At 34.6% G+C, this 24612-nt stretch overlaps 1 protein-coding gene across 1 annotated transcript in view; it reads right to left on the reverse strand.

Annotated features, from left to right (window-relative positions):
• Nucleotides 1-768: 768 nt before the first annotated feature.
• Nucleotides 769-24612, reverse strand: part of LOC150094868 (target of Myb1 membrane trafficking protein) — a 295463-nt gene continuing 271619 nt past the window's right edge. Inside the window, exons 13-15 of the mRNA XM_090410996.1 lie at nucleotides 13244-13288; nucleotides 9667-9715; nucleotides 769-2500 (exon numbers count right to left, since the gene is read on the reverse strand). Of these exons, the coding sequence (XP_090267122.1) occupies nucleotides 2325-2500; nucleotides 9667-9715; nucleotides 13244-13288 (270 nt within the window). The 3' untranslated portion in view covers nucleotides 769-2324. The remainder of the gene's footprint in view (nucleotides 2501-9666; nucleotides 9716-13243; nucleotides 13289-24612) is intronic.

A 24612-nucleotide genomic window follows, 5' to 3' on the forward strand; every position in this document is an offset into this window, starting at 1 on the left:
CTCACACATATTACTGTTACAGTGGATGAATATTCATTCTCAAACTTTGTGGCTAATGCTAGTATTTCACAAGTCTCTGTACCATCTTCAGTACAGCTTAGCTGATAACAAGTACAATGCACTATTCTTTCTGATTTGTAGCACAAACCTTACACTACAGCAATCGCTAAAACTTCCACAATATCAGCTACTATGACCCTACTGACCAAACCATGCTTCAATTTTGTTTAATTTTTTCAAAAAAAGAATTTCTTTCAGTCTCACTTTTGATAACATCCAAATCTGTGGACAGATGAGGTTTCTCTTCTTGGAATTACTCTAAATTCATCTCTCTCTCATTATTAATATATTACAAATATCATCTCCTCATTAGATTTTCCAAAACAGATTTTCATTTGTTGAATTTTACTTGACATCTGATCAACTATTAACTCTATAAAAATCAAATCCATTCGTCACTGATTGCTATTTTCACATTTCGGAGTGATGCCTTTAAGAGTTCCCTAAAAATACTTGACTCCATACAGAAGAAAGCCATTTATCAATTCATTCCACTTTCTTTTACACAGATGTTCAGTTTATGCTGCTTGTAAAATCATTTGTTCAATATCTGTTAAAACATATGCAACAGCTACCCTTGACAGTTCAACCCAAATTCACAAACAAAATTTTCATATTCTTCATTTATTGTTTCATGTGACTATGTTGTACTCATTAAAGCAGACGTGGAAAATGTGAAAGATTTCTATGAAAAAAAAAAAAAATGCATTTACTGATGAAACTTAAAATTTAATTCTAAAATTATATACATACAGAGGAAGAACTTTTCAGTTAAAACACACAACATAAATTTATCCTTTTCGCTAAGTATTCATTAGAGAATAACAAATTGACTATTTGTTATACCAAGTAATTTTTACTAATTTAAAAGAAAGACCCACTTAATGATATGAAGAAAGTGCTAATTACAATAATCAACAATCATATACATATTTAAGCTTTCAGCAATTTAACATATATATATATGACTAGTAGTGAACAAATTTACATTAAAAAGGCCACAGCGTGTATCAAATATAGGATATTTACCAGATGAAATGGCACTTACAATTATAGCATTCTTGGATACTTCACTGGAGAAAGTTTAAGGAGAAATATATGTATATCTTTATTGATATACATGTATCATTTACTTACTAATATATGTGCAGATTTCTTGAAGTTCTGAAATGTTTATTATCAAAATGGAATTGCATATTCAGTTGCGCTGAAAATATGTATATATATTTACTAATTATACTGTAACACATATCAAAATAAAAGTTAAACAAAAGGGCATATACTGAAGATAGAAAAGAATTCTTAATACAGATATCGTGCTTTTGAAACTTGATGAATACTGAGATTTTAGTGTGTTATACATAGAAAAATACATTATACACACTGCTTATTTTGTAAGATTTCAAAAACTCAAATGTAAAGGAAAGTTTCTCTGTTAAGAATGGAGGAAGGAAAGGAATTAGAACATATGGACTTCAAATTATTGATGTACTGTATAAATAAATACCTGCTCAAAAGATAAATGAGGAATAAATATACATATATTTTAAATCAACAGCACAATTTTATTACAATGTTTCTGGATTACGTTGTGTGGGAATGATGTTTTTTTTTTTTTTTTATCACAGCATAGAAAGAAGGCCAAAAAAGATGAAACCCTTAATAACAAGAGGTAACTTGACCATCAAGCTTTATCATATACTGTCTTAAAAACAAAATTTAAAAAAAAAACAAAAAAAAAAACATTCCATTCAAACATAAGGAAGAATCAAATCAACCGAGTTCTAAAATCATTAATATAATTATTCTCCTTCCAACAGTGCAATTTTCTAATTATTTTTTACTCAATGTCTATATGTATATGTATGAAAATATATAAAAAAGGCAATACCATAGGGCCATTATGAAACAATAGCAAAGATGCTATTTCCCCTGGAAAGACATTATAAAAAGTTACATACTTTCTTCAGAAAGTTAGGTTTTTTAATGACTAAAAAAATATACTTTAAGATAAAGTAACAATATTTTTGTAAGTAATCAAAATACAGACCTATCTTGCAACACAACACAGACAATGCAGAAAATCAGTATATGTTAATCAGTAAATTACTAGGATAGGAAATAACCTTGCATTAAGATTAGCATATCAAAAAGCTTAAAAAATAACTAATACCCTTTTTATTTCAGCAATATAAAATACTGGCATATCTTTCAAAATTATTAACTCTGGTAGGCCTTATATTTAAATAACAAGCTTTATTCATTTACAAGGCAAATAATGCACTATCAGATTCTTCTTTATCCATTTTCCGCCTGTTTGTTGTTGTGCTAGAATTGATTAAGAGATTTGATGCTGATACATCTGTTTCACTAGCATTATTAACTTTTGGCAATCTTTCTGCTGCTGCATTTGCTCTTTCTTCCAGGAAACGGTCAAATTCTATAATAAAGAAAAAAATTCATGCAAAAGAAACAGAGGCAACAAAAGCAAATTTTTTTTCTGCTATAAAGCATATCACTATCATAGTGATCCGTGTGTAGAGGCTTAAGTGCTGTGAGGACATTCACATTGTCTTGTCAAGCTAAACATTTTTCTTTTGCCAAGCTTCTAATTACATAAAAATGGATAAAACTAACAGAATTTTTTTTTTTTTATAACTGTGACTAGACTTTCAAGTTCAGAAAGTCAAGTAAAGTGAATCACATGATAGCCATTCTCTTCCCATCTCAGTTCTTGATGTCTGTGTGTGTAGGGAAGTGAGTTGTCTATTTAGACTCTGGTTCAATGGAATGAAAAACAGAACAAGAAACAAATTATACACATGTTTAATGGTTTCAATATTTTATAATATTCTATTTATATCATATCTCAGATATCACCTGAGATATAATATAAAAATTGCAACCAAGTACACAAACTATGAAAATGTGATGTTAATAGAACAATTAGTTAGTCAGATCTAGCTACTCATGCCTTGCTAAGAAAGGAAAAAACTATTATGCTTCACCATAAAACATGACTTATATTGTCAAATTTAACATTTTGTAATTCTATGGTGCTTCTGACTAAATCAATCCACCCACAACTTGATCCCCCCTCTGAGCCCTTTCCTGCTATCTTGGTATCAATGCCTGTTTTGCAAACATTTCCTCACCCATTCCACTAAATTGGACATATCACTTAGATCAGTTATGTTTATACATTCTTAAATGCTAACAATGTCAAGTTACTTTTTAATACCTTCATTTTTAATATGATTCTGCCATTGATGCTGTTCACTTTACTAATTCTTCTCAGAACTCTCATATCTATGGTATCTAGTCCTTGATTGGTGCTAACCCAACTCTCTGACACATAACTTAAAAACTGGTTTGATCACTGTCTTGTATACTATTACACCCTGATACCTTCACTATGTGGAAGTTTCAGTTATCATGGTGTAACATGAAGAGAAAATTAAATAAAACCCCTGTATAAGAGCTAATACATAAATTACTTAAAGAAAGAAAAATATTCTTGCATCCAAGTAAAATATATAACAAAAAAGTGTTTGTTGAACTAAATAATAAAAGAAGGAATATATTACAGTTGTGATAAAAAAAAAAATTAGCTAAGTAAAACAGAAAAGATTAGTCATAAGGAATTGTATGTGAGAGGCTAGAGATTAAAATATTAAGTAAATTCTTAGAAAATTTTGGAAGGGGAATTAATTTAGAGGATAGCAAAAGAAAACAATAGACTATCGCTCAGGGTAAATTCCCGGATTGAGACATCGTCACGTGTCAGTCGCGTGCTCGCCGACCTCAGCATGTTTGGCAGAAAACCACCACCCTGATTGGTCGGTGAAGTCGAATCCAGTAAGGGGCGGAGAAAAGAAATTAAAGAAGGTTTATAAAAGGGCTAGAACCCCCCCCCCACACACACACGAGGTTTTTTCCCAGAGAGTTTCTTCACATGCTTTTTCGTATAGGTTTCACATGGTTTTCCTGAGTGGCGGGATTAGAGTTATCTTCGTAGTCACAACAAGGAAACAAAAGTGAGCGGGATTTCGATTCCATATTTCCTATGGTAAGAAACGAGGAATGCCATTTAGCTAAAGGAAAGAAGGTATTATCTGTGTGTTTCATCATCCAGTGACAAAAAAAAAAAAAAAAAAAAAAAAGGAAATCTGTAAAGAAGTCTGTGTCCACATGGTGAGTTTCACAGCAATGGTATAGATGATTCTAAAGTGTGTTCTTAAATCAGGTATGAAAAGTAAAGATCGCATAAGCACAGTTTAATGCCAAAAGAACTTAGGAGTGACCGATTATAGGAGAGATCATACCAGGATAGTTCAATCGGAAAAAGGTAGAGGCCAATATAGAAAACTCAAGAGAAAAAGGTACTGTAAAAATCTCGTGTTGACTGAAAATCGTCTGTAATTGTAATCATTATTCTATTACTGAACTGTTGAAGACACTAAGGAAATTTATACTAGGACTTTAGTACATGACTGATTATAATGAAAGTATGCTTATTAATATTAATATTATATAAGTAATATGTGTCCTGAGATTTCTGCATGTGTATTGTAACTTATAGGAAAGTTTTAAATGTCAAAGTTATGTGTTAATACAGTAAAAGGATAATTTAATGTACATAGTTTTAGATAGTTAAATAGAGTGAGTTGATCACATATGTCCAGGTGCTACAGCATATACCGTATTCAGACTAATATAGGGTTAACTAATGTGTTAATTAGATCTGGGATTATACATATGATTATATGTGTTGAATTTATTATGGCAGCATGCTCGCAATACCCTTATAGGATCTTAGCCAAATACTTGTGATTAGCTAATGTTATTTTGTAAACATTTTCTTAGTATTGAATTAAGTTATCTATATTAATTAAATTGTACCATGCTAATGAGTTTAATAAACCTTTGTTCATTGATAAGACAGTTGTCTGAAATTGCTGCCCAATGCACCACTTGAAAACATACGAACCTAATCATGTGGGAGGGGAGAATATTTAAATGAGTAACGAGATAAAGTGTCACGACTGCAATATTGTTTCACATTCAGACATATTTGGTAATTGCTCCTTGTTTTTGTATTTAATATCTCAAACTAAATGTCCCAAAAGGCGCAGTATAATATAAATATTAGAGACACTAAGGGGAGAAATAGCTTAAATATTTGTATTTTGGGGTGATATCTCATACATAGATAAAAGTTGAATATAGATAAGCAGAAATTCACTAGATAGAATAATAATCATAAATTTGGACACAATATAAATGGCGCAGTCGACAGGACGTAGTTTAGCTAATTAAATCTTAATTACAAGCTATTCACAACAAGTTGGTTTTGGCAACAAGATCAGACAACTGAGAGGCAGAAGTTTAGTTAAGTTTTGTTGAGAATTTTAGAGAGTATATTAGTGTAAATTGGATGCAAGTATGACTGAACTCTCTAGTAATTTAGGCATGGATAACAGCGAATTTTTTCGTTACATTAATCCACAGCAGGTGTTCCCACAATTTTCGGGCGAGGAGACTGATAACGTCCTGAATTTTTTTAGTTATAAAGAAGAGCTTAGAAGAATTGGAGGATGGACTGATTTTCAGTTGCTAGTCTTACTCCGAAGTAAACTGGTGGGAAAAGTTAAAGCTTTCCTGTATTCCTCCCCCATTCTCAAGGAAAGCCTGGATTACTGCCGATTTAAGACAGTCCTAATTTCTGAGTTCTCAAAACTGGGAAGCTTGGGACCTAACTTACGGAAGCTCCAGAGGTGCTCTCAGAAGGAAAAGGAAAGTGTGGCTGAGTTCCATAACAGGTTACTGACGATAGCTAGTACCCTGAGTGTCCTTAGTGAAGAAAAGCCTCACTTAGACTGGGCCATTTTCCAACAATTCAGGCAGGGAGTCAAACCTGAGTTAAAGGAAATGGCATTCGATAAAAGATTATCCAATTTAAGAGAATGTTACGATGCTGTAAAGGAACGTGAACAATTGCTCAGAGACCTCCGTCCCACACATGTTCCAGGGTCAATAAACATAATTGAAGAAAAGGGCAATTCTGAAAAGGGGCAAGGACATATTAAAGAGAGTAAGGAGAAGAGAGAAAGATCCAAGACAAGAGCGAGACTAGAAGAAGACAATAAGCAGGAGATAAACAATTTGACAGAGTCTTATATTGATTCAGATAAAATCAGGGTAATTGTGAAACGAGATAGAAATACTCCAAAAACCTATTATGGATCGGTTAAATGAGGTGATGAGACAACTAGGAACGTTATCTGTAAGAAACCCAGAGCCTGATTATAGCAGAACTGAGGAAACCACTAAGTTAGTTAAAGAGGAAGTTGAGCATCTGCAAAGACCCCTTCTCGATAGATTAGATTCAGTTATGCAGAGGCTGTCAGAAGTCATACCACAACAAGCAACAGCTATTCCCCAAAATCAAGGGAGAGCTAGTGATCAAAGAGGCGGTAGAGAGCCCCCAAGATGTTTCAGTTGTAACAAACTGGGACATTTTGCTCCAAACTGTTACTTTAACAAGAAGCGCTTTGGTAGAGGTCATGATAGAGATTAAGATTCACATACGTATACAAACAGAGTATGGAAAAAGGGACAAGGAAGAAAGGAGCATTGTTATGAGATGGAAGTGAAGGCCAGTGCATATGGAAGATACTGCAATACTTTGCTGGACACTGGGGCTCAATCATATCTGAGGATTACTTTAAGATAATAGAACCTCATGCCAAAGATAATATCACTCACCTTAAACAACGAGTGAAAGTATCAGGTGTCACAACTTCCATGACTCGTGCTTCTAGGTCTCTGAATCTAAAGTTATACCTGCCTGAGTTCAAATTATGTGTTTTTGCAGGAGTTTCTGATCCTACATGGATCCTCTCTTCCACACAACAAGCTGATCCTAGGCAGAGATTTCCTGTCAAGGTATGACTTTAAATGTGATTACATGAGGAAAGAAATATACCTATTGGTAAAGAGACAATTTACAAGGAAGTGGCAAACTCCAGAGTTATGTAAGGAAGAGAGAAATGAGCCTCAGGAGAGGAATCATGAATCCCACGTGAATAAAGTGAAGAAATCATCACATGAGGAGGTAAACTGTGAAAGGAAATCAAAAGTAGTTAAGGTTAAATCAGAGGTAAATTTCTGCAAGGTTAGAAAAGGGAAGAGAAATAAAATACAAAGAAATTAAGTACATCAGTTATGAGTATATGGATATGAATACAAAAAAGAAAAAGGAAAAAAAAAGAAGGGGGAAGGAAAGTACAAAAAACATAAAAGGGGAACCCCATATACGAGGAACGCCACTTCAAAAAAGAATTAAAAAAAAAAAAATTTTTTTTTTTTTGTTTAAAGGGGGGACCTTTGTTACACCCTGATACCTTCACTATGTGGAAGTTTCAGTTATCATGGTGTAACATGAAGAGAAAATTAAATAAAACCCCTGTATAAGAGCTAATACATAAATTACTTAAAAAAGAAAGAAAAATATTCTTGCATCCAAGTAAAATATATAAAAAAAAAAGTGATTGTTGAACTAAATAATAAAAGGAATATATTACAGTTGTGATAAAAAAAAATAGCTAAGTAAAACAGAAAAGATTAGTCATAAGGAATTGTATGTGAGAGGCTAGAGATTAAAATATTAAGTAAATTCTTAGAAAATTTTGGAAGAGGGGTTAATTTAGAGGCTAGCAAAAGAAAACAATAGACTATCGCTCAGGGTAAATTCCCGGATTGAGACATCGTCACGTGTCAGTCGCGTGCTCACCGACCTCAGGATGTTTGGCAGAAAACTGCCACCCTAATTGGTCGGTGAAGGAGAGTTTCTTCATGCGCTTTTTCGTATAGGTTTCACATGGTTTTCCTGAGTGGTGGGATTGGAGTTATCTCCGTCGTCACAACAAGGAAACAAAAGTGAGCGGGATTTCGATTTCCTATGGTAAGAAACAAGGAATGCCATTTAGCTAAAGGAAAGAAGGTATTATCTGTGTGTTTCATCATCCAGTGACAAAAAAAAAAAAAAAAAGGAAATCTGTAAAGAAGTCTGTCCACATGGTGAGTTTCACAGCAATGGTATAGATGATTCTAAAGTGTGTTCTTAATTCAAGTACGAAAAGTAAAGATCGCATAAGCACAGTTTAATGCCAAAAGAACTTAGGAGTGACCGATTATAGGAGAGATCATACCAGGATAGTTCAATCGGAAAAAGGTAGAGGCCAATATAGAAAACTCAAGAGAAAAAGGTACTGTAAAAATCTCGTGTTGACTGAAAATCGTCTGTAATTGTAATCATTATTCTATTACTGAACTGTTGAAGACACTAAAGAAATTTATGCTAGGACTTTAGTACATGACTGATTATAATGAAAGTATGCTTATTAATATTAATATTATATAAGTAATTATGTGTCCTGAGATTTATGCATGTGTATTGTAACTTATAGGAAAGTTTTAAATGTCAAAGTTATGTGTTAACACAGTGAAAGGATAATTTAATGTACATAGTTTTAGATAGTTAAATAGCATGAGTTGATCACATATGTCCAGGTGCTACAGCATATAGTGTATTCAGACTAATATAGGGTTAACTAATGTGTTAATTAGCTCTGGGATTATATGTGTTGAATTTGTTATGGCGGCATGATCGTAATACCCTTATAGGATCTTAGCCAAATACTTATGATTAGCTAATGTTATTTTGTAAACATTTTCTTAGTATTGAATTAAGTTATCTATATTAATTGAATTGTACCATGCTAATGAGTTTAATAAACCTTTGTTCATTGATGAGACAGTTGTCTGAAATTGCTGCCCAATGCACCACTTGAAAACGTATGAACCTAATCATGTGGGAGGGGAGAATATTTAAATGAGTAACGAGATAAAGTGTCACGACTGCAATATTATCAACTTTTATCATAGATAAAAGTTGAATATAGATAAGCAGAATTTCACTAGATAGAATAATAATCATAAATTGGGACACAACAATACTGCTAGTTTGGTGTTTTGGCTAATTTCTTTCTTATTCCATATGAATTTATTCATCTGGCTACCCACCATACTAGGTTGCAGATTTAATTTCACTAAAAACTGTGCCTAAATAGCTGAACTATTTTACTTGTTCTATAGGCTGTCCATTCAGAATACAGTTGATGTGTTCAATGTTTCTGATAATTTTCAGAGATTTGGTCTTTTTATTGCTGATTTTCATGCCAAATTTGTTACAGCTATTATTCAATTTAGTTCAAGAATCCTGGAGACTTGCACTAGATGTGCTTAGAAGTAATCTGCATAAAGCAAAAAGCTAAGTTTGATACCTCCAATTCTAATTTCAGGTTCATTCAATGCTACTTTCTTCCATATTGTGATCCATATAGATGATAAATAAGACTAGAGATAACGTGCATCCTTGTCTGACTGTACATCGAACCATCTTCCTGTATTTCCTTCAATTCTAACTGCTGACTTACAACTTAAATATAGACTATGTATTATTTTGAAGTGGTGAGAATGAAAAATGAAAAAAAATCACATCTTTAATTTTGTATTAGGATTTAATTATTTTCATTTACGTACCTGAACTAGTAAGTGACTCTTCAATTTCTTTATTTCTTTCCTCAGCAGGCTATAGAAAATTGAAATGTACATTACTAGAACCAGTTTAATGATTATTCATTTAAAAGGTTTTTCTGCTAACTATTTATTCTCGACACACATAAGATAATTACTAATGTGTTACTGTCTGAAGAAAAAGTTATTATGGCCTGTTACTTAAAGAGACAAGGAAAAGCAAAGTAAAATATATGCTACAGAAGAAACTGTGGAAAGAGCATAACTTCTTCTGTAGCATACTTCATAAGGAAATTCATAAGGAGGTTTCTTCTTATAAATCTACTATTAAGTAGGACAATTAAAAGCAACAATAAGCATTAACTAAATTATCAGTTAAGGACAGGTAGAAATGGTTAGATCAATCCAAAAAAAGTTTTTATAGATATGTAAAAAAGGAATAAAGATAAGCAAAGTGAATTATGCATAACTAGCTCCTTGCAAATAATTCTGAATGATCCAGCTGTAATGTACAAGAACTTGGTATTATGAAAATGTACATGAAAACAGTACATTTGGAAGAAGAAATACTGTTTGAGAGACAATATTTATTTAATATAGTAATAGAGAAAGGAGAAATCATTGATATCTTCTTTGGCAGACATTCACATTTGATCATGTTCAATGAATTGGGAATAGTCTTCTGACTGGAAATTTATGTGATGAACCCTCATAAGAAGAGTTCATCACATAAAGTGGAGAATTATAAACCAGTCAGTCTTAGCAGTGTTATAGACAAAGTAATTGAAATGCTAATTACGAACTGTATTTGGTATCATGATGCAGATTATTAGTTGAGCAGGGCACAGCACAGTTTGGTAATGGGAGATTGATTATGATAAATATGCTTACTTTTTTTTGAAAAAGAAATAGAACAATGGCTATATGATATGATTTATATGCCTTTCAGCAGAGGTTTGACAGCATTCTATATAAAAACCTTCTGATTAAATTGTATCAACAGACATTGATGATCACTGAATGAGATGGGTAAGAAATTTGTCAACAGGAAATAATTTTTAGAGGAATCTTCAAAGAGGCAAGTAGTTAGAAGAAGAGTACCTCAGGTAAATATCAAGCACCACAACTGTTCGTTGAGAGCCGAAGAAAATGGGATTCCATGGGTGTGCAGCCACATGCAAGCCTAACATCAACAAGAACACCACCGTGTCGGATGGAGTGCAGTGAAGTGGCATAAAGCTCACTCTGGAGTAATGAATCAAGTTCACCATCTGGCAGTCCAAAAGACAAGTATGGGTTTTGGCAGATGTCAGGAGAATGCTATTAACCCAAATGTGTTATGTCAACTGTGATGTGTGGTGAAGGAGACATGGTCTGGGACTGATTTTCATGGCTTGGGCAGGGAATCTTACGTCTATGATGGTAAATCTTAATGCTGTGGCCTATAATGACATTCTAGACAGTTCAGTGCTTTGAATTATATGGCAACAGTTTGATGAAGCCCTATCCTATATGAACACAACAATGCACCTGTCCATAAAGTGAGGTCTGTGCAGGAATGGTTTGATGAGATAGGTGTTGAAGAACTCAACTGGTCAACAGAGCCCTGATCTTTGGTCTTTGAACACCTGAAGGATGAATTGGAATGTCGATTATAATCCAGGCCAAATCTCCCAACATCAGTCCTTATCAACATACTAAAATCTAGAGAAAGCATTCCCAGAAGATTGTAGGTTGTTATAGTAGCAAAGGGTGGAGCAACCCCAAATGAATGCCTTTCATATTAGAGTGAGAGCTGGGATGTGCATGCATTACTACAGATGTAGTGGATAAGTTGCTGGTGATGAAATGCATCGCCAAATAAATCTAATGGGAATTAAAGATTAATCATCATGGGTGTTTTCAATTATCTGAACATTGATTAGGCAGCAGTTCTTGAAATCACATAAGAATGAAGCAGAATTAATTGAGCTGGTGTGAGACAACTTTCTTAAGTGTATGTGACAGGAGGAACTTGAGATCAAAGAATGTTAGACTTGATTATATTATCAGAGGGAGTTTCGATTAAAGATGCGACTGTTCTGCCTCCTGTTGGTAACATAGTGAACATGATGTAATGAATTGGGAAGTGGCTAAGCATATGGATGTCCTATTCAGAAAAGGTTATGCTGAACTATAAGTAGGAAATTATGACCAACTGAGAAGTATTAAAAAAATACATCAATTGCAATATGAGAATGTGTCCCTAGAGTTTGAAGAATAAATAGGGTGAAAGTGAAATGGATGTATTCATTTCACTTTCATTTCACATCTTATTAAGCAAGACATTCTTAAGATGAGGAAGAAATCCTATGTGCATAAGAATGATGTCAGTTATGAAAATTATAAGACACAGGCCAGAAGAGTTACAGGTGAGAAGTGGTGGGCCACAGGTATCAAACTTAGTCCATTGTTATTCAATATTTAGATTAAGAAGATGTAAGAAAAGGATTTCAAAAGGAGTCATATACAGCTGGTTACTGATAACAGCATAATCAGGATTAGAACTGACATGCAATACATGCAGAATGATTTGGATAGGCTGGAATTGTGAGTATATGAAATGGCTGTCAGTTCAATGTTAGAGATATAAAGTTATGGTGGAATGGCATATTCTACTGATGGGATTATGGTAGATGAAACTGATCGGACTAGAAATCTTGGAATTTTAGTAGATAGGAAGTTGAAGTTCAGGGGCCACACAGCAAAGATTGCAAATGGAACTCAGAATAACTGCAATGTCAAATTGATATATAAGAAAGTCATGTTGCCTTTTACAAGGATTTGATATGATCTCATCTGGACTACTCTGCACAGATCTTGTCTACTGGTTTTTGAGGTAATGCAGATACAGTAGAGAGGTACATGAGGAAAGTGTTCTGATGATATTGGGATTGTGGAATGTAGAAGCAATGGGAGAAAGAGGGGGTAACAGAGATCTATAAACTTCTGAAAGAGTCATACAGGATACCAGTAGATGGAATTTTTCATTTTATGGAGGGTTGAGAGAAGATGAGACAGAGTATCCATGGAAGTTGAAAATAAATGCAGTCAAGAAGGGAGTGAGAGCTAGATTTTTCTCCGATAGTGTTGCATGACTGGAATGGCTTGCCTTTGGAGATGATGAGTGCAGATAATTTGAATGAAATCAAGAAATGACAAGTGGTATGAGTGTCGCTTACCTGCAGGTCTTGTAATAATATGAACCTCCTGCACTCTGTGAGCCAAAATTCACAGTTGATCTGAATACAGCAGGAGCTTTTTAAAGGAAATCCATTTGAAAACTAGATCAATAAACAACCAGCAATAAAAGCAGTAATTATCATTTCATTATCATTTTGGTTACATTAATTGTTGAAGAATACAAATAAAACAAATTCCCCCTGTCTCCAGCCCTAAATTAAAAATCCTATAAATATTCAACATTAGAATGAAAAAAAGTACAGATCATGACTGTGCATGTATATAACAAAAATAAAGGAGGCTTTTCAAAATGATTATGCATATTCTGCATGTAAAAAGAAGAAATCTTTATAACTCTTACCTCCTCCTGTATCCATGATGATATTTCACCAAATTCCTTTTCCATCTATGTTAATAATGAAACAAATACTTTTCTTCAGTTAACTTATACTTACTACATAATACAATATAAACAGGCATTAAATTATTGAAGAATACAATAAAACAAATTTCCTTTGTCTCCAGCTAAATTAAAAATCCTGTCAATATTCAGCATTAGAATGAAAAAAAAGTGCAAATCAAAAGTGCTAACCACTCAGCCAACCGGCCTGGTTGGCCAAGTGGTTAGCATATCTGTTCTCCATCCAAAAGGCTGCAGGTTCAAATCTTGCCATGGGCATGGATGTTTGTGATTGTCTGTGAAAATACTGGTGGTAGTGGTGGGCAGTAGATGGCAGTGGTGTAGATGACGTGGTTTGTTGTAGTTGGTGGATATGTGGTGGTGGAGACGGAGCTGTAGAGTAGGTGCCCTCCCTTGATGAGTCTCTGGGATGTTATACACATCTGTGTATTGAAATAATCATTTATACAGTTAATTCTTATTAAAACAAACTTGTAGTGGAAGGTTTGTTGTAGTAAATTTCCTTTAGTATAATATTGATATTATGGGGCTTAAGCAACTACTTTTCAGTAGTTTGTTTATGGCTACTTCACTATTGTGGTGTTTGCTATAGTAAAAGTTGACTGTATCTTATAAACATATAATGAGCAATTGTTCTAAACCAGTAGTAACTTTATGGTGTAGTTGTAAGAACAATGCAACATTCATCCTTCAACTGGAAAGCATTTCACAATATTATTTTTATATAGTGATGTCATTCATTATCACAGAAACTGGACTAACAGCTGTTTTTCATGTATGTACTCTCATTTCAAAATATTTTTGTATTGTCTCAATATATTATTAATATTGGTGTGACAATACAAAATTAGCTTACTAAATTTCAGTACATTCTATCCATATATTATTAATATTAGCTTTGACATTATTTCCCTCTTTACCAACATTCCATTATCTGACATTGTTAATTTGCTATATGATGATTATCCTGATCGTATTGCGAGGATTTTTAAATTTGTTATAGAATCAGGATATTTCAGCTGGAAAAACAAGATCTACAGACAGGTTGAAGGCACTGCCATGGGTAGCCCTCTGTCTTCACCTTTGGCAAACTATTTTTTGAACCATCTGGAAGATACCTTGTTCTCATCCATTCACCTCCAACCCTCTCATTGGTTTCATTATGCTGATGATGTTTTTGCTGTTTGGCCTCATTCTGAAAATGAAATTACCACTTTCCTTCATCCATGCATTCAATTCACCATGAAAAAAAAAAAAAAAAACTGGTAGTTTACCATTCTTGGACATCCTTCTTACACGCACAGCCTCCAGTAATTGATCAACCAGTGTTGATCGAAAACCTACCTTTACTGGCAGATACATTCATCAAAAGTTTGCTCATCACACCTCTCAAAAAATTGGTGTTATCAAGTCTTTAATTAATAGAGCACATAATATGTGTTCCTCTCCCTCAAGCTTCTCACTATCAAAACTTTAATGGAATTTAATGGTTACAACCATCATCAAATCCAGCAGATAATTGACCCCTATGTTCCAACACATCAGGATTCTTTAAGAGACCACAAGGTTAATCCCTTATATTTCTGGTATCTCTGAACCTATTGATAGAATTTTGAAGTATCACCTTATTCCCACATATTTTCCTTTCAACAAAATTTCTCATCTGTTGCCATCTACAAAAGACAAACTGCCACCTCTATCATTAGCTGGCATTTACCAGATATCTTGTGAATGTAATCTGACATACTTTGGGCAGAGAAGCTGTTCTGTGGAAAAAAGAATTAATGAACATCAATATTATATTGAATACATGAAACCTAAAAAGTCTGGTACAACATAGTATTGACACTCAACACAGTATCCAGTGGGATGCAGCTCACCTTCTCCATAAAAGCAATTTTAAATATAAACGCCTATTCAAAGAAAGTTGCGAGGTCCTTTTATATTGACCAAATCTGAATCAGAACAATTGTCTCTCTCCCAAAAATTTCGGGAGATTCTCATTTTGTGTAACCATCAAAAATAGTTTTAATATTATTTATTAATATATTAATTTCTAGCATGCAGCAACCATTTTTAATCGATAAACTGATTGTTGTATGTACCTTGTATTCCCGTTTCTTTGATTTGCTTGTTTCTACGCATGTACTACGCTTGTTTCCCTGATGTACTGTTATTTTCAGTACAAAAATATCTGTACTTTCATTTCATTAAAGTTAATTACTGTGGTTATTGTGTAATTGTTGTTTAAAGTATATGAATACCGAAAAAAGTGGATTGAATATATTGAAAGAATGGACATCTCAAGTCTAATAAAAAAAAAAATACTCTGCTTCCACCTATTTGGAGGATGTAGAAGTCAGGGATGACAAGGAAAAGATGGAATGAGACCGGAACAATCTACTGGGTCTAAATCCCTGAAAGAATGACGATGTTTCTAATACAATCAATTGGGAGGTCCCCTTCATCATGAACGCATGTCCCACATGGAAGGGATTAGATTTAGCTGAGTGTGCAAAGAAAGCTGTGTGTGTGTGTGTGTGTGTGTGTGTGAAGGGTGCTTCAAAATTATATATCATCATCATAAATTCCTGATACGCTAAAGGGGTATACAAGATATGATAGTCCTATCCCAATGGCTTTAATAGGCTTTTAAGGCCCACAACCTTCCAGGCATGCTTGGATTTCGTAACCGAAGTACGAGGATAGAATGGTCACCCCTATGCCTGTAAGTATTCCTGGCTGTATCCCTGTGTTCACGGGGCCGGTTTGCCTGCTTGCGGGATGAAAACCCCCCAGATAAACTGGTGGAAAAAACCCTACTGTCCACACCCAAGACTGGCTAACTTGGCTATTGCTGATGAAGATCCTTTAGCTCCTCACGTCAGCGACGGGAATCGAACCTAGGACACTCCTTCCGCAGGCATATGGTTGTGAAGCACAAAGACACTAGGCTAACCACGCGAACACAGAATATGATAGTACTACATGAAAAACTTGCATCATTACTAATTTCCTATCTACAATTTTCTTCCAAATCAATCTGTTACCTGTCAAGACTCCAACATTATCAGATCTTATGTTTCTATCTTCTAAGGCACTTTTTACTGTATCAATCCACCTATATCCTGGTCTTCCTCTGGGTCTTTTTCCTGCCAACCTGGCAGAGAACACTTGTTTTGCTAATCTTTCCTTTCCCATTCTATTTAAGTGACCATACCACCTGATATTAGCTCTGCTAACACATTCCTGGATGCTAACAGTTAAGCTTTTTCCTGATCTCCTCATTTTTAATATGATATTGCCACTGATGCCATCTATTCATGCCTCTAATCTTTCTCAGGACTCTCATATCTGTGGTCTCTAGTCTTTGGTTAAGTGTTTTATTTCTAACCAGCTCTAAGATCCATAAGTTAAAATTGGTTTGAACACTGTTATATCTCCCTACTCTTTTTTATATGTATATATACGTTGCTTCTATAATGATCTTTTCTTGACTTATTCCCTCATATAAATTCCTTATCCTAACTTCAATAAAATACCTTGCTCGGTGCATCAAGTTAATATACCTCAATTCTTAAGCAGTCTCAATATTCAATCTGGGCCATTAACCATTAAGAGTAGTGCACGTGGATTGAAGACAAAGGGATTGACAATGGACAACACCAACTCCTTTGTTTCAGTACTGGCACTGATTCCTTTTTCGGATTCAGGGAAAATTTCTATTATACTGCACCACCCTGAATCCTCGATTATTGAACAGTGCAAAATCAAGGAACCAGAACTCAGTTCAGCACACTGTCTTAGATCTCTTAAACACCTTTGATAAATTCTAAACCTTATCAAACAACTAAAACTTAATTCACAGTCGTAGCCTCCCTTGTAATTTTCCTCCTGCCGTGGTTCAAACTTAATGAGGCAATTAAACTTAAAGAAAGACATTTAATCACAAATCAGACACTTTACACATTATGAACAAATACTGACATATAATTGCACTAACTTTAAAGAATGAGTATAATTATCCAACTGGTCAAATTGTTATATACCTTTACTTCCTCTTTATTATATATATATATATATATATATATATATATATATATATATTTGTATGCACATAGATTCATACACAGTTATCTCCTTTCTAGCTTCTGTAATAGTTGTACAATAAATTTAGCAAGTCAGCTATCACCCTCCTATCCTTAAACAAACTAAAATTCAGGCCGCTTTTAAATTTAGTTACATGTAATTCTTTCATCCATAAGGGCTTTGTCTAAGTATGGGACAAGGCCTTAAAATATAACCTCTGAGACAGTCCGCCTGTTAAATATTGACGAATTTATATTTTGCTGCACCAGCCAATACATAGGATAGATGAGACTCTTATCCAAGGTGGCTCTCTCAGAGTATTACACAGTGATGAATCTAGCCTGTCTTATGAATTCAAATAGCCACTCATAAAATTATTATCGAACCTAGCGGGAGGGACTAATTCAACTAATCTCAATTCACTTTGTCTTTGCATGCAGTCGTGGTCTGGAAAATCAAACTATATTCATGTATCCCTCCCGCTAGGTTCGATAATAATTTTATGAGTGGCTATTTGAATTCATAAGACAGGCTAGATTCAGGCAAATGCTATAAAACATATTTATTTAGGTTTAAAAGCTATATGTGAGAAAATTAAAGTACGTGGTTAACTTAATCACTTTCCTAGTAAAATTCTGATATCATTACTAACACAAGAATACATGCATAATAACTAGATCCCCAGAGTTTTTCTATAAACATACAAACTTCTGGCTTAATTTTACATTATCTTCAATCACTCTCTGATCACTACTCATATCTCACAATATGTCTCAGTTATCTCAAACACAGATCCCTCCCCATACTTAAGGAAACACTAGACTATGCAAAATTCAAGGAAGTCCTCATCTCTCTCAATTTTCTAGGTTAAGAAGCCTTGGTCCAAACTTTTGGAAATTACAGAGAATGGTGCAAAAAGACTGAGAGAACGTGACTGACTTTTATCACAGGTTATTGAGCCTTGCTCACACCCTGAAAGTATCTAACGAGGATAAGCCTCATCTGGAATGGGCGATCTTTCATCAATTGAGGCTGGGAATGAAGCAAGAGCTCAGAGAAACAGCCTACAAAAAAAGAAAGTAACTAACTTAGAGGAGTGCCTAAATGCAGTGAGAGATAAAGAGCAAATGCTTGGGGACCTTGTCCTGCATCTGCTACTGGCTATGTAAACCTAATTAATAAGGAAGGGAATTCTAATGATAACTCCAAGCCAGAGAAAGAATCTCACGAGAAAAGGGAGAGGCATAAGAATTTAGATAGATGTGAGGGAGATAGAACTGGTTCCGTCAACACGAATCAAATAGCAAGTGGAGTGTTGGATATAAAAGAGGTCCAATCGATAGTTCAGAGAGAGGTCGAATGCTTACAACAACCAGTCATGGATCGCCTTGACGCTGTTTTAACCCAGTTGGCGGCAGTATCCACAAAAACCTCTGAACTCCCTGCCTCCCAAGTCGATCGGACTGCTGATATAGTAAGGTTAGAGGTTGAAAAACTGCAACACCCTGTTTGACTGGTTGGATACAGTAATGAAACTGGCTGAAGTGACTAATCAGAATGCATCAAACTCTCCTATGAGACTGGAAAGAGAAGGTGAAGACAGAAGAGAACCTCCTAAATGCTTCAGTTGCAACAAGCCTGGGCATTTTCCTTGCAATTGCTTCAATAGCAAGCGAAGATCCAGCAGAGGTTATATGGGAGATCAAATTCCCACATGTATGCAAACAGAGCTTGGAAAGAGGGTCAGAGGAACCACTACCAGTCCCCCAGAGTCGACAGTAAAGGGAATTATCTGTGGTAAGCACTGTAAAGCACTTCTAGATACAGGATCCCAGGCCTCTATTATTACAGCGGATTATTTTGAGAGGATAAGGCCCCATGTGAGGCATAACATCTTTTATTTTAGAAGGCCTGTATGGTTATCTGGAGTGTCAATGTCTACCGTCTGTGTGTCAAAATCAGTATTCTTGAAGGTATATCTACCAGAGTTTAATATGTGTGGTAGGCATGAGTTGTTGGTCCTACCTAGAACATCTCGCCCACACGTTCATGTAATTTTTGGAAATGACTTTCTAGAAAAATACAAGTTTTCATGTGAATACTCACGAAATGAGATATTTCTTATAGGAAGAAAACGATTTGGTAGAAGGAGCAAAAATTTTCATTGCAGAGATAAAAATGAAGACTCACATGGAGAAGGACTGCAATGTGAAAGTAACTTAGTGCAGAATAACGGAGCTAGTGAAGGTTCCACTAACAATCAGATTATTTCTGAAGAGGCTTCTACCTCCAATGAGAATGATCAATATGAGACATCCTAAATATCAAGCGTTAAGTTGGTAATTGACCAAGGTGATGCAGAACAACAGTTAGAAGGTCACCCAAGAACAATCGGAGTAAACCATATCAAGATAATAAAAGGATCTAAAAGTTTTCATAACAGACAGAGGAAAATCAGGCACAGACAGACAGAAGAGAATGAGGTACAAACTCAACATCAACTTAGTTATGCAAACTTCCTCTGTTTTCTTTTCATGCTCAGGAAGGCTATAGGTGGTCTGTTGTGTTGGGATTTGGCTCTTGGTACAAAATCTGCACATTTACTAATAGATTGTGCAAGCTCTTTGAACAATTTAAAAATTTTAAAAAATTTTAAATTTAAAATTAAAATTTTTTTTTTAAAACCATGGAGATTCAGTGGCAAGCCTTGAAGAAAACCCTGACTGATTCAGCCAGAGAGACATGTGGTGAGGTTGTCTGCAAGGATAGAAAAAATCAGAACTCCATGGTGGACACAGGAAGATAAAGAGGCAGTGAAGGAAAAAAAGAAAGCATGGAAGAACTTTGGCAAGAATAAAGAAAATAAATATCAAGAAGGTGGCAAAATATTCTGGAGGTTGTTGAAGAAGCTTAGAAATGGAGGAAAGAGTGCTGCAAAAGGAATTAGATGTGATAAAGGTGATATGAAAACGGGAGAAAAAGATATCCTTGAAGTATGGAGTAATTACTTTGAAAAATTGCTAAATGAAACAAGCAGTGATAGCACAGTGGTAAAAAACACTCAACAAGCATACAATCAGGAATACATATCCATACTTGAAGTAGAAAAAGCCATCAAAGACTTGAAATGTGGAAAGGCAGCAGGAGTAGATAATATTCGACCAGAAATGCTGAAGTATGGTAGTATAAAAGTCTTACAGTGGCTGCACTGCATACTTCAAAAGGCCTGGACAGAGGGACGAATTCCTGATGATTGGAGTAGCTCTCATAGCACCCATATATAAAAAGGGAAATAAAACTGAATGCGAGAATTTCCCTACTGAGTATTCCTGGCAAGATTTATGCAAGTATACTTCAGAAACAATTGAGAATTGTGGAAGAAAAGCTTGGTGAAGAACAAGCTGGATTCAATCCAAATAGAGGCTGTCAGGATCAGATCTTCACTTTACAACAAATAGCTGAGAAATCATAGGAATATAACAAAGATATGTATTTAAGTTTTGTAAAAAAGGCATATAACAAGGTGTCAAGAGAGAGAAGCTATTCAATACGCTACAGTTATATGGTATCAATGGGACATTATATGAAGTAATACTTAGTCTTCATTTGAGTTGTAAGTCAGCAGTTAGAATTGAAGAAAGTACAGGAATTTGGTTTAACGTTAAATCTGGTGCAAGACAATGATGTATATTATCCCCTCTGTAATTCATTATCTATATGGATTACATTATGAAGGAAAGTGGAATCAAACATGATATCAGAATTGGAGATGTTAATGTCAGCTCTTTGCTTTATGAGGACGATGTTATACTTCTATGGAGAACCTGTGGAACAAGTAAAATATTTCAACTACTTAGGCACGATTTTCAGTGAAGATGGTAAATTAAATATGAAAATAGACAACAGAATCAACAAAGCTGGTATGGTAGGAAGTCAATTGAATAAATTCATATGGAATAAGAGAGAAATTAATCGGAACACTAAATTAGCTGTATACAAGACAGTGTTCAAACCATTTTAGCTTATGGATCTGAGAGCTGGGTCAGAAGTAAAACACTTGACCAAAGACTAGAGACCGCAGATATGAGAATCCTGAAACAGATGGCATCAATGGCAATATCATATTAAAAATGAGCATATTAGGAAAGAACTTGACATTGTCAGCATCCAGGAATGCATTAGCAGATCTAATCTCAGGTGGCATGGTCACTTAAATAGAATAGGAGAGGAAAGATTAGCAAAACAAGTCTTCTATGCAAGGTTGGTAGGAAAATGACCCAGAGGAAGACAAAGATATAGGTGGATTAATATGATACAAAGTGCCCTAGACCAGTGGTGGCGAACCTTTTTATGTGTGCGTGCCAAAAGTTTACAAATCAAGTTGCTGACGTGCCGGGCAGTTTTTAGTAGGGGAAAAATTAATAGAAAATTAATTAATTAATTAATTAATAATATTGTATACTATTTTATCAATATTTTATTTATAATATTTATATATAAATTTATACTATTATTCAGTGTAAAATTGATTATTGTATTATTAAATCGATTTTAATGATGTTGATTTGGAAAAAAAAAAAAAAAAAAAAAAAAAAAAAAAAAAAAAAAAAAAAACGGTGGTGAGAAAAATATTTATGCATTGTAACTCACCATAGAAGTCAGCTGAGCAGGGGAAGCAGCAGAAGGATGTCAACTTGTCGGCGAAATGCTTACCATATTTACTCGATGCCCTGGTGTATAACTTGCACCCTTGATTTTACTTTACGAAAAAGATATCAAAAAGATTTTTTCATATTACTTCGCACACGAATAATATTTAAGTATGTTCATATCGAGGCAATAGTAACTCGCTTCCCGCGGTAACAACATGCCCTCCCCAACAGCCATTAAACTGCAGATGCAAGAAAAACAAGTGAAGATTTATTGTATCCCTGAATAAGGTACAGAGGCTTTTGCAGTCTGTGTAATATACTTCTCAACAAATAGTGTGAATCATTAGTTAGAGCAGTTTTTATTCCAGCTGTCTCATCATCATCAAATGCCAGACATGCACCCTCAAGGGGTGTACAGGATATGATAGTACAACATGAAAAATTTACATCATTACTAACTTCCTATCTACAATTTTCCTCCAAATCAGTCTGTTACTTGTCAAGACTCAAACATTATCAGATCTTATATTTCTATCTTCAAAGGCACTTTGTACCGTATCAATCCACCTATATCTTGGTCTTCCTCTGGGTCACTTTCCTGCCAACCTGGCAGAGAACAGTTGTTTTACTAATCTTTCCTCGCCCATTCTGTTTAAGTGACCATACCACCTGAGATTAGCTCTGCTAACGCATTCCTGGATGCTGACAATGTCAATTTCTTTCCTAATGTACTCGTTTTTAATATGATACTGCCATTGATGACATCTATTCACGCCTCTAATCTTTCTCAGGACTCTCATATCTGCGGTCTAAAGTCTTTGGTCAAGTGTTTTACTTCTGATCCATAAGTTAAAACTGGTTTGAACACTCTTGTATACAGCTAATTTAGTGTTCCGACTAATTTCTCTCTTATTCTTCTGCTGTCTATTTCCATATTTAATTTACCATCTTCACTAAAAGTCATGCCTAAGTAGCTGAAATGTTTTACTTGTTCCACAGGTTCCCCGTTCAAAACAGAGTCGATATTTTCAACCATTCTACCTATTTTCATTGTCTTTGTAATACTGACCTTCATACCATATCTATTACAACAGTCATTCAATTTAGTCATGGAATCTTGCAAACTTGTAGCAGATTTATTTAGAAGAATAACATCATCCGCATAAAGCAAAGAGCTGACATTAACATCTCCAATTCTGATATCATGTTTAATACCACTTTCCTTCATAATATTATCCATATAAATAATGAATAACAGAGGGGATAATGTACATCCTTGTCTCACACCAGATTTAACATTAAACCATCTTCCTGTACTTCCTTCAATTCTAACTGATGATTTGCAACTCAAATAAAGACTAAGTCTTGCTTGATATAATGCCCCATTGACACCATATAACTGTAGCATATTGAATAACTGCTCTCTTGCCACTTTATCATATCCTTTTCCAGATCGACAAAACTTAAATAGAGATCTCTGTTATATTCATATGCTTTCTCAACTATTTGTCGTAACGTGAAGATCTGATCCTGACAGCCTCTATTTGTCATGAATTCAGCTTGTTCTTCACCAAGCTTTTCTTCCACAATTCTTCTCAATCGTTTCTCAAGTATACTTGCATAGATCTTGCCAGGAACACTCAGTAGGGAAATACCTCTGTAATTCTCACATTCAGTTTTATTTCCCTTTTTATAGTTACTATTAGACCTCTACTCCAATTATCGAAAATTTGTCCCTCTCTCCAGGCTTTCTGAACTATGCAGTGCAGCCACTGTAAGACTTTTATACCACCATGCTTCAGCATTTCTGGTAAAATATCATCTACTCCTGCTGCCTTTCCATATTTCAAGCCTTTGATTGCTCTTTCTACTTCAAGTATGGATATGTATTCCTGACTGTATGCCTATTGAGTGTTTTTTACTACTGTGCTATCACTGCTTGTTTCATTTAGCAATTTTTCAAAGTAATTACTCCATAATTCAAGGATATCTTTTTCACCCGTTTTCATGTCACCTTTATAATCTCTAACTCCTTTTACAACACTTCTTCCTCCATTTCTAAGCTTCTTCAACAACCTCCAGAATATCTTACCACCTTCTTGATATTTATTTTCTATGTTTTTTCCAAAGTCCTCCCATTACTTTTGTTTAGCTAGTTTAACACAGTGTTTCACTTTCTTACATTTGTCTCTGTATTCTGTAAGAGCCAAAGCTGACATTTGCCAGAAACTTTTGATATGCTTTCTTCTTTTCCTTCACTGCCTCTTTAACTTCCTGCATTCACCATTGAGTTCTGATTTTTCCATCCTTGCAGACTACCTCATCACATGCCTCTCTGGCTGAATCAATCATGGGTTTCTTTAAGGCTTGCCATTGAATCTCCAAGGGTTGGTTCCTGTTCTCAAACCCTTTCATTTTTTTCCCCATGATCTTTGTGTATTTTAGTCTACAGTTCACATCTGAGAGCTGCTAAACTTTTATTCGCTTTAAAACTTTCTTACATGTTATTCTTTTCAATATGACATTCAATTTTATCCTGCTCAAGACTAAATAGTGATCACTTCCAAT

This window comes from Typopeltis vanoorti, chromosome 21 (assembly GCF_054136105.1).
Source record: "Typopeltis vanoorti isolate ZY-2024b chromosome 21, IOZ_Tvanoo_1.0, whole genome shotgun sequence".
Classification (NCBI taxonomy): domain Eukaryota; kingdom Metazoa; phylum Arthropoda; class Arachnida; order Uropygi; family Thelyphonidae; genus Typopeltis; species Typopeltis vanoorti.